Source organism: Petaurus breviceps, unplaced genomic scaffold (genome assembly GCF_028583685.1).
Source record: "Petaurus breviceps papuanus isolate PSGF00001 unplaced genomic scaffold, PetGlider_PUasm1.0 38, whole genome shotgun sequence".
NCBI lineage: Eukaryota > Metazoa > Chordata > Mammalia > Diprotodontia > Petauridae > Petaurus > Petaurus breviceps.
Genome location: NW_027186304.1, coordinates 60,725,931 through 60,744,397, shown reverse-complemented (window position 1 = coordinate 60,744,397; position 18,467 = coordinate 60,725,931). Strand labels below are relative to the sequence as shown.

Below are 18,467 nucleotides of genomic sequence, written 5' to 3'. Positions count from 1 at the left end.
GAAGTTGGATTTTCTCAGGTACTAAGTTAGATGAGCTACTGCTTTTATTTTGGCTGTTTCTTTGTCTGTTCCTAAATTTAATCGGAAAGTATCTTTGGGTAGCAGATGTTTTGTGGCTTTTTAACCTGTTATATGATCACATTTACGATTTATCCACAGGTGGTGTTGCTTTGTTATGCTTCATGCTGACAAAGAGGGAGAGAAGCTACAAGCTTTGCTCCGCCTTGTAACAGAGCTGCTAGAACGAGTCAAGATTGTAGAAGCTCTTAGTACAGTACCACAGATGTACTGCTTAGCTGTTGTTGAAGTTGTAAGAAGAAAAATGTTCATAAAACACTACAGGGAGGTAAGCACATTAGATTAACTGTGTGTGTCTGTGTATGTATACACAGACACACACATGAGACTTGAGGAATTGATGGACTACATTAATGTGTATGTATTGCTTTTTATAGTGGGCTGGTGCTTTAATCAGTGATGGAAAACATTTATATGAAGCTGAAAAGTCAAAAAGGGAATCTTTTGGAAAATTGTTTAGTAAGTATTCTTCATTGATGACTTGTGATGATTCCTTGTGATGACTTGTGATGATTCCTTAGCATATATAATTCTATCTATGATTTATCCAAATAAATATTCCTTTAAAGATTATTTTAAAAGTAGCAACTTTTTTATTAACACTTTGGGTACCAGGACTAATGTTGCCTCTATAGAATTATAGTTAAAAGAAAGGGTATTTATGTAGTTCATGTCCTTCACCAGAATATAGGATTCCTAAAAAGCAGTCATTTGCCTTGGGGTAGACACAGAGGTAGGGATCTTAATTCACAAGACTTATTCCTTTTTAAAAAAATATATGAAATTTGGTTTCCTTAAGTTTTGTCATTATACATGTTAATCTTTTCCTTACTGAAATCAAGCAGAGTAAGTATAATCTTCTTTCTACACTGCTGCTAGTACCTCAAGTATTTGAAGAGACTTTAAAAGTTTTTTATTTCTTCATCACTCCTAGCCCAGTACTCTTTTTCTTGCTTATCTTTTCTGTACTTATAGAAATTTAGAGCTGTCAGGAACTGGGCCCTCCCTCCAAAATTTCTGTTAATCCTTAATTTTTTAGTTCTGCACCCCTCCCTCCGCTCAGCTATTCTAAATCTTCATATTTCTTCTTAAGCCACCCATAGCATTTCCTACTTTGACCTCTCAGTTGAGGACATCACACTAAACACCCACCCCAGATAAATAAAACCTACCTATAATAAATGATACAGTCATCAAGTGTTCTCTCTTCTCCTGTTTCCTCATCTCATACCATTCACTCTGGTCCCAGAAAAGGTACCCTTTCTCTTTGCCAAAGCCAACCCCTCTATATGCCCTCTTGATCCTATCTTCTGCAACAGATCAACTATCACCCCCATTTCTTATATTCATTCTACTCCTATAAGCTTCTTCTGACTACCCACAAACCCTTTATATTTAAAAAGTTGTTCATATGATCCTACCATCCCTGCTAGCTCTTATCTTACATCTTTCCTCCTCTTCATGGCTAAACTCCTTGAGAAAGCTGTCTGTACTTAGTGTCTCCATTTTCTCTCCTTTTATTCACTTCTGAACTTTCTGGAATCTGGATTCTGACTTCATCATTCATCTGAAATTGCTTTCTCTAAAGTTACCATGGATTTCATAATTGCTAAACCTTTTCTCAGTCCTTTCGTTTTGTCCTTGAATTCTCTATAGCATTTGATACTGTTGATCACCTCCTTATGAATACTCTTTCTTCTTTGGGTTTTGTAACACTGCTCTCTCCTGGATTTGTCATTCTGACTTTCCCTTCTCAGACAGCTTTGCCAGTTCTTTTATCTGTATTTCAACCAGTAACCTTAAGTGTCCCCCCAAGGGTCCAGCTGGGTCCTTCTTCCCTTTCTGCTAGCTAAGATTTCATTTGGTGATGCATTAAGTCCCTTAAATTAAATAGACCTATTCATTTTTCTAATCCTAGACATCTCTCCTGAGCTTTAGTCTTATATAACCATTTGCTTTCTCAAACATCCAAAAGAGAACAGAACTCATCATCTTCCCCCCCCCCCCCAATACTTTCCCCTTTTCCAGTTTCCTGGTTACTGTCTTTCTTCCCATCATTCTGGGATCATACTTGGCTTCTTACTCAAACTTATTTTATATATCTAGTCTGTTGCCACATCTTGTTTTTGCCTTTACAGCATCTGTGGATTTCATTTCCCTCTCTCCACTCACCCAAAATACAAACATAATTCGGTCACTCATAACTACATGAACTTTGGCAATGATATTCTAACTGGTCTCCAAGCCTCATATCTCCCTACTCCAGTCTATCCTCCATTCATCTGCCAATGTGATTTTTCTAAAACGTACATCTGACTGTTTCCTATGCCCCTCTCCATCTCCTTTCCTCCCCACTGCCCCCACCGTGTTCAGTTAATTCCAGTTGTTCTTTATGGCACCTAGGAGAGAGTATGCACTTCTCTCAAGTTTTTATAAGCTGGGCCCTTGTTATCTTTCTAATCTAACGTTTAACTCATCTACACACAGATTCACTAATACTGGCCTCTTTATAGTTTTGTATGCTCATCTTCTATCTGACCTCCATTCCTGGAATGCCCTCCCTTCACATCTTGAAAGAAGCCTTGGCTTTTCCTGTAAGACTCAGCTCAAATCTCACTTTTGTTAGGAAGTCACCCTGGAAGTGCTAATGTTTTTTCCACTCAGATTGTTTTCTATCTACTCTGTATATGTCTTGCATTATTTTACATATTGTTTCCTCCATTAGTATATAAGGTTCTTGAGAGTAAGGACTGCTTTTTTTTTCTTTGTATCTTATTTAACAGAAAGGGAAACTTGAGTCCAAAAATAGACCCATTAATTGCATATGATCACGAAGCCAGGTGCAGAACTCTGGTTTCCTTAGCCACTTCAGTGTCTTTTCTGCTTCATCTGCCTCCATATTATTTCATCAGCTTTTATCTTCTGTATCAGAATCATTGGGTGTTAATTATTGGCCTAAGCAAGCTATAGTGCAATACTAGAGTGAGGTCATGAGGTTCTTTCTAATACATCAGGTATTTATTTCACATAACTTTCATGTGTGTAAAAGAGCATAGTTTGTCCTATTGTATATGTAAGTTATAAAACAGCAAGCTAGGTTATAACAAGCTTCTGCTCTGTTTTCAGGCTTTACTGTTTGGCATCCTGTATAAACTGATAAGAATTTGACTTTTTTTTTTTTTAAGCAATCAGGGTTAAGTAACTTGCTCAAGGTTACATGGCCAGTTATTTCTGGGTGTGGTGCTGAGTATCTGAGCCCGGATTTGATCCAGGTCATCCCGACACTGGAGCCGATGCTCTTACTCGCTGAGCCACCTGGCTGCCCAAAATTTGACCTTTTTAATGTAAAATTTATAGTTATTTTCACTTTAACAGAGACTGATTTGTGTTTTTAAAAATTGATTCATGTCAGTAAATTGTGACTCTTAATTGGAAAACCATGAATTTGACTATATTTCTAAAATAAAAGAGTAAGATAATTAGGTACCTTGGTAATCAAAGACCTCATTTATCATGATTGTGTCTAATTTTCTTGAACAATGAAAACTAGTTTTAATGATTTGTTTTTAAAAAACAAGAACTGTTTTTCACCTCACAGAATAAGCCAAAAATACAAAATCTTGACTCTTAGAATTTGAAAGAATCTCAGAGGTCACTCAATCTAATGCGCTTTTGTGTTTTAAATTGCCTTTTATCATTAATTTGTTTTTAGTTTTTTAAATAAATTTTTATTAACATCTTGTTTTTTATGTAACTAGCTTCTCTATGTCCTTTCCCTACCCCTTCCCAGAATGCCATTCTGTATAACAAATAGTGTTTTTTTTTAACAAAAGAAAAAAGAAGAAAAAAATCAGCATAACTGATCAGTATATTAAAAAGCCTGAAAATATGGGCACTGCATAGTATTTATGCCCCCCACTCCTCATAAAGCAGTGGCAGTGTCTTCTCATCACTTCTTTTGAGCTATGCTTCTTGTTTATAATTTTGCAACATTCACTGTGCTTGTGTGTGTGTGTTTTATTTACGTTGTTGTACTTAATGAATATATTGTTTTCTCAGCTCTACTTTGCATCAATTCATGTAGTTCTTTAAATACTTTTTATTTCTTCACATCCATCATTTCTTATAGCACAGTAATAGATAAATTCTCTTATTTATGTACCACAGATTTTTTAGCCTTTCCCTAATTGATGGGTATTTTGTTTCCAATTCCTTTGATATCACAAAAAGTGCCTCTGTAAATATTTTGGTATCTGTGGAGCTTTCTTTTTAGCTAACTTCTAATATCATGAGCAAGCTAATCAGACAGTGTTTTTGCTTTAACAGTGCTATTGCTAACACTTGAATACAGATCTATTGGTACTGGATTCCTAGGTTTAAATGGAAATATGGAAGTTTTAAACTTTCATCTACTAACATACTGTTCATAGATCCTACCTATTGGCTTAAGTGGGATGCTTAGATATTTGGGAGAGCAAATTGCAGAGGACTATTTGCAAAGATAGTGATAGCATTCATTTAGCATCAGTTACAAGCAAGGCATTATGGATCTGTGTAAACAAAGACAAAATATAAAAAAATCCCTACCTTCAAGGAGTTAACATTGAAAGAGGGAGGACAATATTTACAGAGCTAAATAAATACAATATAATTTGTATGTAAAGAAAGCACCAAGGCTTCCTAAAAAGTGGCACCTGAATCAAGCTATTAAGTAAGCTAAGGATTCTACCAGGTGGAAAGTGAGGAAAGGAGTATAGTCTGGCCATGTAGAATAGCCTGTTTAAAAGTACAGAGGCAGGAGACTGAATCTCATGACATTTAATTTTAGTCACTTTGTTGTTGATTTTTTAAAAAAATATTCTTAAATATCGGTATCAGTGAAATCTATTAGAGCATGTCTTTTGACTAAGAGTTAAATATAAAATTTTTTAAGGGAAGAATTATTTTAATTTAAAAAAATTTTGTTCACAAATGCCATAATTTTTGCCTTTTCTTTGCCTTTCCTTCTGTTGTAATCATACTTTTAATTTCTTTACACAGGGAAATCTTTTTTAAGAAACCGTCTGTTTAGGGGACTCGACTCCTGGCCTCCTTCTTTTTGTGTATGTATGCATTTTCTTAAACATTTTTAAATTCTGCATGTTTTAAATTAACTACAGTTTTGAAAATATTTGGCATTAGGGAAGAAGCTAATATGGAAACTCTCTGTAAAATTATGTGGCAGTTTTAAAAATAGTCCCTATAAGCATAATGAACTTTGTGCTCAGAGGCATTTTTAAATTTAGCTCTTTATAAGATCTGTTTCAAGAGTCAACTAATACAAAGTCCTAAAATTTTTTTCACAATGGTATTATCAGAATTTTTCTTGGTATTAGAGGGTATCTGGTTTTGTTTTTTTGGAAAATTAAGGAAACTATATACCCTGAATAATGCTATAAGAGTATATGTGTATATGTTTGTATGTATTATATCTGTCTCTCTCTATGTCTATAGATAACACACACACACACACACATATATAAACATAAACAAAAAAAGCTAATTGGCAAAGTACAGGTTGTATAACCACTAATAGATATTAATAACATCAATTTGTTTATTGGATAGTGCTTCAGAGTACTTTGTCACCATATATCACTGATAAGACCTTTTTAAAATACTGTACTGCATGATCAAAATTAGCTGAGATATAGTGAATCTTAGCAATTTCTATTTAGAAGAATTAACAGAAAATTGAACTCTTCAGTGGAAAGGTTTAATGTCTCTAACAGCTTAATTTGATCACATTGAAACCCATCATGTGTATTGATTTCTACCTTTTAATTCTGTTTTTGTCATTATTCTGTGCCCATGTTACATTTCTATGTAAATTGTCTTGTCCTCAGACTCGAAAGCCTCGGAAGTTTGATGGTGAACTTCCAGATATTTCCTTAACTGATTTGAAGTTTCTGCAGTCTTTCTGTCCTTCAGAAGTACAACCGTTACTCAGGTAAATGGTATCACTATGCTTAATTTTAAGTGTGATGTTCATTTGTTTGCTTTAAAATACTGATTTTTGGGGTTGTAGGTTAGTGAAATTTTTAGGAAGATATTTTAGAAAAAAGCAAAATATTGCTTCAGGGTCTTCTTTAGTGGACTTCCATGAATTTTACTGAAGGAATACTAAATTAATCAGGCAGAAATATAGCTTAGCGTGAGAAATAAAACCAGTTATTGAATCAGTGGTCTGCCCTAAAAGAACTTTTGTTCTCAAGAGATAAGGGTCTAAGTAAGTATACCTGCTTAGGTATGCTTTGGTATTTTACCTTATTTTAAAAATATTCCTGACACATTAAAAAAAAAATTTAATGATCTAATTTATCTAATGTGTTTTTAGTATTTCATTGTCATAGTGTCATAATTCAAAACAAAAACTCTTCTTCCTCTCAGGGTTCCATTACTTTGTGACTTTGAACCTCTACACCAGCATGTCCTTGCGCTACATAATTTAGTGAAAGCAGCACAAAGTTTGGATGAAATGTCACAGACCATTACAGACCTACTGAGTGAACAAAAGGTAGGGGGTTTTTTGTTCGGCTTATTTGTGATAAACATTGGGAATATAGTTTTTATTTGAATACTGTTTTTGTCTTCTCTTTTACCTCTAGGTTTCCATGAGTCAGACATCCCCACAATCAGTTACTACACCAAGGATGGAAAGTACAACAGGAATTACAACTACTACCTCACCTAGAACTCCTCCTCCACTCACTATTCAGGATCCCCTGTGTCCTCCAGTATGTCCATTAGAAGAATTGTCTCCAGATAGCATTGATGCTCATACATTTGATTTTGAGACAATTCCTCACCCAAATATAGAACAAACCCTCCACCAAGAATCTTTAGATTTAGACTCTTTAGCTGAAAGCCCTGAATCTGATTTTATGTCAGCAGTGAATGAATTTGTAATAGAAGAAAATCTAGCATCTCCTAATCCCATAAGTGATCCACAGAGTCCAGAAATGATGGTAGAATCACTCTATTCTTCAGTTATCAATGCAATAGACAGCAGGCGCATGCAGGATACAAATATATGTGGTAAAGAAGATTCAGGAGACCATGCTTCTCTAAATGTTCAGATGGAAAAATGTAGAGCTGTTGCCCAAGAATCACAGTTCAATTTACAAAACATAAAAGAAGACCTCTGTCACTTCAGAACACTTGTGCAGAAAGAACAGTGTGATTTTTCTAATTCTTTAAAATGTACAGCTGTAGAAATACGAAATATCATTGAAAAAGTAAAATGTTCCCTGGAAATAACACTAAAAGAAAAACATCAGAAAGAACTGCAGTCTTTAAAGAACGAATATGAAGCTAAGCTCAATGCATTAATAAAAGATAGTGAAGAAAATGAAAAAAAGATTAAAAAATTAAAAGGGGATTTAGTAGGTCTTGAAGAGGTTTTACAAAATAAAGATAATGAGTTTGCTTTGGTTAAGAATGAAAAGGAAGCTGTCCTCTGCCTACAAAATGAGAAAGATCAGAAGCTGCTAGAAATGGAGCATGCAATGAAGAACCAAAATTTTGAAATTAAAGAACTCAAGGAATCACGAGAAGTTGTGTTAGAAGACTTAAAAAAGCTCCATGTTGAAAATGAAGAAAAGTTGCATCTCCTTAGGGCAGAACTGCAGAGTTTGGAGCAGAGTCACCTGAAGGAACTAGAAGATACTCTTCAAGACAAACATACACAGGAATTTGAAAAAGTTTTGAATGACCACAAAGTTTCTTTAGAGAAATTAAAAAAGGAAAATCAGCAAAGACTTGATCAAATGCAAGAATCCCATGCAATAGTTGTCCAGGAAAAGGAACAGCAGTTACAGGAGTTAAAACTTAAAGTTTCTGATTTGTCTGACCTAAGATGCAAATTAGAGGTTGAGCTTGCTTTGAAAGAAGCAGAAACTGATGAAATGAAAATATTGTTAGAAGAAAACAAAGCCCAACAGCAAGAAACCTTGAAGGTCCTCATTGAAAAAGAAACGGAAAATTTGAGATCAGAGATAAGCAAATTAAACCAGAAAATTCTAGATAATAATGAGGACTACCAAATAGGCTTAGCAGAGCTGAAAACTCTAATGAGCGTTGAAAAAGATCAGTGCATTTCAGAGTTGGTTGGTAGACATGAAGAAGAATCAAATTTGCTGAGAGCTGAACTAAACAAGGTAACATCTTTACATCAACAAGCGTTTGAAATTGAAACTAAATTGAAAGAACAAATATTGGAATTGCAGAGTAAGTTGGAGTTGGAATTGAGTGTCCTTGAAAAACAAAGCAATGAAAGAATGGCCCAACAAGAAGAAAAATATGAAGCTATTATCCATAAACTTGAAGAAGACAAAGAGAAAATAGTTATGAATCAAGAGCAAGACCGAGAACGACTCATTCAGAAGCTTAATTGTGAAAAAGAGGAAGCTGTTCAAGTTGCCCTTAAAGAATTTGAGTTACAGAGAGATGCTGTTGAAAAAGAACTGTTGGAAAAAATTAAACATCTTGAGAGTCAGATAACCAAAAGGTAAGAATTTAGTTGCCTAAAAGTGTTTAAATTTTATACAATTATAATTGTTTATAATTTATAATCTCACCTTCTCTTATAATTATGGTTTTATATGATCATATGCCCTAAATATGTAATGTATGGGATTTAACATTGTTAAATAATCAGTTATATTTGGGCTGATGTTTTGAATTATATTCTTTGTAATGTCCTTTTAAAAGTAAGAGGATAGACTAAATGAAAAATACTTTGTGTGTGCATGTGTGTGTGAGATTGAAATCGCAAGTTTTGAAATATTTTAATTTCAAAAATGTAGTTTTTAAAGGTCTGCTTTTCTGATAAGGTGTATGTTGTAATTTTCCAGGGTTTTTGTTGTTTTTCTCAGTTTGGTGTAAGGGAAATGTTGGGGAGAGTCATTTGGTTGTATAGGTAAAAATTTGTGTTTCAACTATGTGTATCTTTACTGCTGTCTAGTTACTAATGGAGTTTGTAATTTTGAGCAATATTGCAATGACAATTTAGGAAATACCAGTAATAGTATCAGGGTCAGTTCTCAAGCTTTATGTAGCAACAACAATAATAGATATATTTATATAATCCTTTAAGGTTTTCAAAGGGCTTTACATAACATTCATTATTTGGTCTCTTGAATCTGACATGCAGCCTGCTGTTGTGTGGCTCTTTTTGTTAAATATGAGTTCAATTGTCAACCTAGTGTTTCACACCAGTATGTACCCCTGGATTATAGTATTAAATGTATTATTTTAGAGTTTTAGTACTCATCCTAAAAGAGTATAAAGAGAGAATTTCTGGTGGTTATATTATGATGACTTTACCTGTGCAAGTTAAAAGTGCCCAGTACCTTGGCTCAACCAATCTCAAAGACCTGAAGACTATGGATTTTCCTTTTTTGATGTTCTTGTATATTTACAATGTATGTTTATCTGAAATAACCCTCAATATTCTCCATTTAATATTGCCTTGACCAGTATCATTTTGCAATAAAGTCATAATTCTAATCATACCCCTTTATATCTTAACAGTCCTGTGGTCACTTTTGTATTTTAAAACCCCATTTCCATGAAACCAACTATGTCTTGTAATGTTGTTTTGTCTAATGTCATGTTTTTGTGGAACTAGTTGATGTTAGGCAAGGCATGCCTTTACTTTGGAACTTTACTTTGAAATACCATTATCATGACAGTCGTGATATAATTATGTTATCAAAATCATAGCTGTAAGAAATGTACATGAGAAAATTTGGAACTCAGGGTAGAGTCAAGATAGTGGAGTAGAAACAGAACTACTGCAAGGTTCTGGTTTCCACCACCCACAATTCATGTAAAAAGTGACTGAACAAACTTTGGAGCTACGGAACCCACAAAATGATACAGAGAAGCTAAACTCCCACTGAGGACAGCCTGGCAGGCCAGCAGTAAGTGGCCAGTGCAGAGCTCTGGGAGCTGACCCGAGCCCCATGCAAACCAGAGGTTATAGCCACAAGGCAGCCTGACCAGCAGCTGGCTGGAGGGACTTCATATCACCAATAGCTGTGGTGGTTTCCAGAAGTAGGAACCCATAGATGCCAAGGACAAAGTGAGAGGTCAGTGCAGTGTGGACTTCGGGACCTGGGAATTCAGAGTGTGGTCCAGCCTTTATCCCCTGAAGGGAGAAGCCACTGAGGTGCCATGGCTGCCCCAACGTGGCAGCTTCAGCTCCTGGCCTGCAGATTGTAGGGCGACCAAGCGACCAGTCCGAGGAGTAATTGCTCTTGCTTTAACCTGCTTAGATCTAGATTGCAGTCTAGGGTGGAGGTCTTCAGAGAGGGCACCCAACTAATACCTTCAGCAGCTGAGAAAACCCTAGCATTTGGGATAAAGCTTCCCTGTCTGGTAACAGAGTCCTACTGTGGCAAAAAGCCCAAAAGTTAAGTAATTGAGTGGCAACATGAGCAGGCAAAGGAAGCAAACCAGGCAGAGCAGTCCAACTTTACACTCCTATTTGGGGGACAAAAAGTATCAAAGCATGGAACAGGAGGAAGACAGTGAAGTCAGAACTCCTGCACCAAAATCTTCAAAGGAAAATACTAGCTGGGTGCAGGCCATAGAGGACCTTAAAAATGATTTTGAAAATCAAATAAGAGAAGTGGAGGAAAAATTGGGAAGAGAAATGAGAATGATGCAAGAAAATTATGAAATGAGGTCAACAACCTGACTGAAGAAAATAACACCTTAAAAAATAGACTAACTCAAATGGCAAAAGAGGCTCAAAAAGGCAGGGAGAAGAAGAATGCCTTAAAAAGTCAAATTTGCCAGATGGAAAAAGAATCTCAAAAGCTCATTGAAGAGAATCATTCCTTCACAATTAGATTGGAGCAAATGGAAGCTAGTGACTTTATGAGAAGTCAAGATACTATTAAACAGATCCGGACAAATGAAAAAATAGAAGGCGATGTGAAGTATCTTACTGGGAAAACCACCGACCTGGAAAATAGATCCAGGAGAGAGAATTTAAAAATTATTGGACTACCTGAAAGCCATGATCGAAAAAAGAACCTAGAAATCATCCTTCAAGAAATTCTCAAGGAAAACTGCCCTGATGTTTTAGAACCAGAGGGAAAAATAGAGGTTGAAAGAATCCACCAATCACTTCCTGAAAAAGATCCCAAAAAGAAAACTCCTTAGGAATATTATAGCTAGGTTCCAGAGTTCCCAGATCAAGGAGAAAATATTACAAGCAGCCAGGAAGAAATGATTTCAAATATTGTGGAAACAATCAGGATAACACAGTATCTGGCAGCTTCTATACTGAGGGATTGAAGGGCCTGAAATATGATATTCCGGAGGTCAAAGGAGCTGGGATTAAAACCAAAAATCACCTACCCAGAAAAACTGAGTATCATGTTTCAGGGGAAAATATGGTCATTCAGTGGAATAGAGGAATTTCAAGCATTCTTGATGAAAAAATCAGAGTTGAGTAGAAAATGTGACATTTAGATACAAGAAGCAAGAGAAGCATGAGAAGGTAAACAGGGAAAAGAAATCATAAGGAACTTATCAAAGATGAACTATTTACGTCCCTACATGGAAAAATGGTAATTGTAACTTGTAAAACTTTTCTCAGTATGAAAATACTTGAAGGGAATATATATATGAGGGTATACGGGCGTATGAATACATATGTGGATGTGTGTATATATGTTTACAGGTATACATAGATAGAGGGCACAGGACCAATTTAATAGGAAGGGATGATACTTAAAAGGTGAAATGAAGAGGTGAGAGAGGAATATAATGAGAGGAGATGGGGAGAGATCCCCATCTCATAGAAGAAGTAAGGGAAAGTGGTTACAATGGAGGGGAAGAAGAGGAAGGCAAAAATGAATGTGTCAACCTTATTCTCATTGAATTTGGCTTAGGGAGGGAATGACATGCACACTAAATAGGGTATCTCACCCTACAGGAGAGAAGGGGAAGAAGATGAGGGGGAATGATGGAAGGGAGGGCAGGCTGGGGGGTGGAGGGAAGTTGGAGGCACCCACTTTTGAAAAATGACAGGATCAAAGTAGAGAATATAACAAGTGTGAGGTGGGATAGAAGGGAGGAAAATATAATCAGTCTTTTACAATATATCCACTATGGAAATGTTTTGCATAGCTTCACATGTACAACCTATATTGAATTGCTTATCTTCCCAGTAAGGATGAGGAGGGAGGAAGGGAATGAATCTGGAATTCAATGTTTCAAAATCAAATGTTTAATATATATATATGTATATATATACACATATTTACTATTATTATTAATATTATTTTACATGTAACTTGGAAATAAGATATACAGGTACTAGAGCACAGACATCCACTGGAAAGTCGGAGGGGGTATGGGAGAGAGCAGATTGGAGGAGGCGATATCCAGTGGGATCGCTGTTTTGGGGTGGTGGGTAGGGGAAAACCTGGGAGAAAATTTATAACTCAAAATCTTCAGGAAATGAATGATGTAAAATAGGAGTGAATAAAGCATTAAAAATAAAAGAAATGTACATGAAATTTTATAACATATCTATTCATTATTATGTGTACAGTATATAGATGTTTGTACTTAATAGAATTCATAAATCATCTATGTATAGAGGAATTGTCATACATATAATAGCAAGTTAACAACTTCTCATGTCTTCAAAGCCCATATGTTTAAGGAATATGTTCTTCATTTTCTGTTGTGTATGGCTAATATTGTTCCATGTTTGTTCACTTTTACTTCATTTTCTTTCATCCTGCATATCACCCAAATTCAACCTGTTTGTTTCTAAATACCAAAACTTTCTTTCTGTACTAGAAAATAAGGTCTGAACAATCAAGAAAAATAACATGATCCTATTTTTAAACATTGATGAAGTGGTTTGAGAAAAAAGATGGGTACTTTTCAGTCAAGTGTGTCCTGTTCTCAAAAGCATACTCATTTTAAAATTTGTACCTCTAAGATACTGTGTCAATCCTATAAATTATTATTTCTGTTTTGAGTGTTATTAATAAACCATAAAATTCATTTTTTTTGTATAAACTTGTGAACTTGTGGTTATAAAAGGCTAATCAAGATTCTTCATTGTAATTTTATCTCAGGCTGAAACCTAATTATTTACCAAAGGAAAACATCATTTTTTAAACTGGTGGTGGGGAAGATAGCATTTTGATAGGCAGAAATTTTTTTTTTCATTCTTGAAAAGTGTGCTTTTTTTCCGAAGTTGAGGTGCACTTGTGTATAGAATTGATTCAAAATTTATAACTCCAGTGTATATTTGTGTCAGCATCTTTCAAAAATGAATTTTAGAAGCCATGTTATTTAGGGGATTTTAAGACGATCATAGAAACATAGGACTTAAAAAAATGACCTATTGAAAATAGACATCTAGAATCGGAGAACCTAGGTTCAGTTATACCCTCTAGTTCTTACTGCCTATATAATCTTGGTCAGCTCACTTAATCCTGAGGATGTCTCAGTTTCTTCATCTGTAAAATGAATGATTTGAACTAGGTACCCTTCAAAGATTTTTTTCTAGCTAAGGATTTGATGGGCAGGTTGAATTTTGAGAGAAGATTATGAGAATTTTCAAGAATCAGTGGGAACAAGAACTGAACTAAGCTGGTCCCATTGGAATTACTCTTTTTTAAGTCTGCCTCTGGCTCTTTCCCCTCGTTCTTATTCCCTTGGCCACAGTATCCTCCTCTGTAGGAGTAGCAGCCAGTATTGTGTCCATGCTGAGCACCTTTATAGTTCCTATCTTCTCTCCCCACCAGGTAGACATGCCTGAAAACTTTGATTTTTGAGACATTTTGTTAGATGCATGCATTTCTTTTTATATATTCATTTATGCTTGTCATCTATTGGGAAGAGAGTATGTGTGTACAATCAGTACCTAGATGTTTGAGCAAGTTAATCCTGAGAATAGAACAGGAGACAGAAAATGAAATAAGAATACCAAGGCATTGTGGTGAAATGAATAGATTTCCATAGTTGAAGTCAGGAAGATAATATTCAAATTTTGTTTCAGACATTTATTAGCTCTGTCTCTGAGCACATTATTTAACCCCTCTTCATCTGTAAATGAGAGATTGGACTCAGTCACCTCTACCAGTCCTTTCCATTTTTAGATATGTGACTATGACTAAGTGCAGTTAAAGATTCTAGATGAAACTCTATACAGGACTGAAATATAGGCGCACCTCTGAGTCATTTCTATAACTAAATCCCTTTTTATTCCCATTCACCTCATTAATTCAACCAATACTTCCTGGTAGCAGAAACTAGTTATTTTGTTCTTTTGCTTTTGCAAGAATGAAATTGGCAGTTCATTAAATGCAGTTTTGGTGGAGAATGAGGATTAGGTTTCCACCAAAACTTGCTTCTCATTGTTTTGAAACGTTTGATGATAACCTAATCATAATGGAAGCCTGCATTTAGTCTAGTTCTTCATAGTTTATAAAGCCCTTTTATATTATTTTCATGACTTAAAAGATTATGATAAAGACATAAACAAGAACTTCCATATCAGAATCTCAGTATGATCTGAAATAACAGTAATTAATTACATTACACTTCTGTAAGATTTAGTCCAAAAGTTTAGGATACTAGAGGTACGAGAAGGTAATTTATTTTCCCTTAGAAATACCATAAGTATACTTTACAGGCCACCTTTATTCTGAGATTTCAGTATAGCACTAATGACAGGGTAGCAAAACCTACTTTATTAGTATAGATTTTCAGGTTTCTTTTGTTGTTGGCTAAAAAGATAATGAAGATCATATGGACGTCTTAAAAGATTTGCATAAGAGCTGTTTTAGTAAAGTAAGTGAAAACAACTGGCATAATGTGCAGTGAAGTTACAGACATCAAACTTTCTACCAAAAAAAGATGTTTCCTTTATTTTACATTTGCAGTTCCCAGTTTTTTTTAACAAAGTTTAAAACTGATGGATAATAGTTAAACTGTATCTTTACAAAATAATTTCAATGTCATTAACTGTTCATCCAGAGTCTAAACAACTTGGTCATAGCATAGTTTATTGTTTGTTTACCACTTATAAATGATATTTAATTGCATGTTTAAAATGGGAAGAATTGTTGGCTAGTTATTACAACAACAAAAATTGAACTCATCCCCACTATCCTCCCCGCCTCCCCCCCTAAAAAAAAACACATTATCTTCTTCCTATTTTGCCTAATATTGTTGAGGGCATCACCGTTTTCTCAGTCCATGAGATTTGCAACTTAGGTGCCATCCTTGATTCATCACTTTTTCTCACTCCATATCCAATCTATTGTCAGATCTTCCTCATTTTACCAAGGCTCCATCCTGAGCCCTCCTATAGATATCTTAAATTTAGCATAGCCAGAACTGTTGCTAAGGCATGTTGATTTTGCCATCATGATATTATGCCTTCTTTCTTCTGACATTGCCATTACCCTACTGTAGGACATCATCACCTTACTCCTGGACTGTTGCAGTACCCTTCTGGTTTATGTGCCATCCATAAGTCCTTCATCACTTCAGTCTAGTCTCCACTTGGCTGTCAGAATTATCTTCCCAAAGCATAGGTCTGACCATGTCATCCTCCCCCTGCTCAATAAACTCCAGTGTCTTCCTGTGACCTCCAAGATCAAATATAAAATCCTTTGGAATTCAAAGCCCTTCACTTCTTGTCCCCTCATATCTTTCCAGTGTTCTTACAATTTACTTACACCTTCTCTGAAATTCAATCACACCACCCTGTTTACTGTTCTTGAACATGATGTTCTATCTCTCAACTCTCATGCCTAGAATATTCTTCAGCTCTGCCTTGTGACTCCTTCAGGTTCAGCTTAAATTCTGCCTTTTATAGGAAACCTTTTGTGATCCTCTATAATGCTGGTTCCTTCCCTTTGATCGTCTCCAGTTTATCCATATATATAGTCTGTACATAGTTGTTTGTAAGTTGTCTCCCCATTAGACCGAACAAGAAATTTTTTTTCCTTTTTTTGTATCCCCAGTGCAAAGTATATGGTGCCTAGTAGGCACATAATAAATTTTTATTAATTGAATAATAAAATGTTTACAATAGAGCTATAGTTTAGTTTGTAACATATAAATAAAATAGTATTCAAAGTGAAAGCACTCTGAATTCCAGTTAGATTATGACAAGGGTCCTCAACCAGTATGCTTTAACCTATTACTTAAGATCTTAAAATCTTACGTTGGTGTCTAAAAATAATGGCTCCTTATATAATTTTTTTGAGGTAATTTCCTCACAACAAACATGTGGAGTATTATGCCCATCTTGTAGATGAAGAAACTGAAATTTACACAGGGTTAAAATGAATCCAAAACCATTGCCGGTTTCCACAGTATCACTGCTCTCCAATGCCATTTCCTTATATTATTTTCCATATTGCTAGTAGGGAGGGAGAGCATAGCAAGTAGCAACAGTAGCAGTAGAGACTTTGCTATTAGAATGTTACAGCACTCCCTTTTTTTCCTGCTTAGAGCACCCCTACACGCAATCTTTCCCACTTCCACCCCCCACCCCCACCCCTAATGAAGTCTTCAGGGAAATAAAAAGCAAGTCTTGAAAAAGCAATTAAGAATGTGAACTGTGTAAAGGTAAATTGTATCTTGTATGCATTACTTTAACTCCATTCTGGTATTATGTGTTAGTACAAAAATAGCCAAGAACAGGTGGGGTTTTTGTTTTTTTGTTTCTTAGAAGAATAGATTTAAAAAAATTAACATATTTCAGAAGCCATTTGTCCATACTTCATTCATGAACTCAATCCATTTTCATGTGAGTTGTTGGGCCTGGCCATAGGCAGACCACAGTAGAATCAATTTAAAAGGAGTCTTCTAAATTGAAATGGGATATTCAGTGAAGACTTTTTTAAGAGAGGGTTGTGGCATTTACACAAAAACTAAAAGGTATCCAGAAGCTATATAAAAATGCTCACTTCAGGGCAGCTAGGTGGCGCTGTGAATAGAGCAAGGGCCCTGGAGTCAGGAGGACCTGAGTTTAAATATGTCCTCACACGCTTAACACTTACTAGCCTTAACACTTACTAGCCGTGTGACCTTGGGAAAGTCACTTAATCCTAATTGCCCTGCCCTCCCCCCTCCAACAACAAAAAATGCTCACTTCAAAGAATGTTATAACTGGAAGGGTCTAAACAGAGCCATTGGTTAAACCTTCTCATTTTATAGAGCAGGAGCTGGAGGTTTGAAAGACTGAAGAGAAATTTTCCTAAGGAATAAAAGCAAAACCAGTGAATGAGATGGTGAAAGTACACAACGTAGGGTTGAATAGACTAAAAATAACCTATAATATAGACTAAAATCAACTTGATTTTATTATTTAAATTATGCGTGGTTTAAAAAATTATTTAATATTTTTATTATATTTATCATTAAATTATATTTTATAAATATTCCATTTATAATTAATTGTATATTTACATATTCTTATAATATATGTTCATTATATTTTAAATATTAAATTTAAATATTTTTTGAATTTAAATTTTATTTTATCTTTATTTTTTCAATATAAGCAATTCCCTTTGTAATAACATGTACTTTATATATTTAAAAACCTGAAGATGGGTGTATAGGCTTCACAAAAATTTGAAAGGTTGAAAACCTTTGTGTAAGCAAGAGGTATTAATGACTAGGTTTTTTGGCTCTTGAAAAGAACATTCACTGAATACTTACTGATGCCTACTCTGTTCAAAACAGCACTCTTATCTACTGAAGAGGATACAAAGAAGATGTTTGAATAATTACTACAATAATTCTATAAATATCTTTTTTTTTTTGCTTTATGGAGGGCAATTGGGTTTGAATAACTTGCCCAAGGTCACAGAGCTAGTTTTTTTGCTTGTGTTAAGTCTGAGGAGGGATCTGAACTCAGGTCCTCCTAACTCCAGGGCAGGTGCTCTACTCACAGCGCCACCCAGCCACCCCTACCTTAGTACTTCAATACCTCAGGGATCAATGGATCCAAAACCACTCATTCAAGCCTTGAGCTTTCAGACCAACCAAATCCTCAGGATGATCTTTCCACCCCCTTAAAGGAAAATCTGCTCAATATTCATAAAACAAGCACTGTTCATATTACACAGAGCAAGACACCGTATGGTGCTCACTATTGCTAACATCTTTGAAAACATTAACCACCTTTGTGATACTTTCCTAAATTGTGCTCATCTAACTCCATGTTTAAGAAAAGTACCTAGAAAATTACTTACCCATATTTGTGACAATTCTTGAATATGTCTTGGCAAATGCTATGCTGAAATATGTTAATTAACCAAAAACAAAACATAAATCTTGGAGCC

At 35.2% G+C, this 18,467-nt stretch overlaps 1 protein-coding gene across 3 annotated transcripts in view; it reads left to right on the top strand.

Annotated features, from left to right (window-relative positions):
* The window catches only part of RB1CC1 (RB1 inducible coiled-coil 1), an 89,809-nt gene that overhangs the window by 45,119 nt on the left and 26,223 nt on the right, over nucleotides 1–18,467 (top strand). For all 3 annotated transcript variants that reach the window (XM_069099936.1, XM_069099935.1, XM_069099934.1), the window contains exons 10-15: nucleotides 160–346; nucleotides 456–537; nucleotides 5,119–5,180; nucleotides 5,964–6,067; nucleotides 6,508–6,634; nucleotides 6,726–8,626. In XM_069099936.1, coding sequence (XP_068956037.1) covers nucleotides 160–346; nucleotides 456–537; nucleotides 5,119–5,180; nucleotides 5,964–6,067; nucleotides 6,508–6,634; nucleotides 6,726–8,626 — 2,463 coding nt within the window. The remainder of the gene's footprint in view (nucleotides 1–159; nucleotides 347–455; nucleotides 538–5,118; nucleotides 5,181–5,963; nucleotides 6,068–6,507; nucleotides 6,635–6,725; nucleotides 8,627–18,467) is intronic.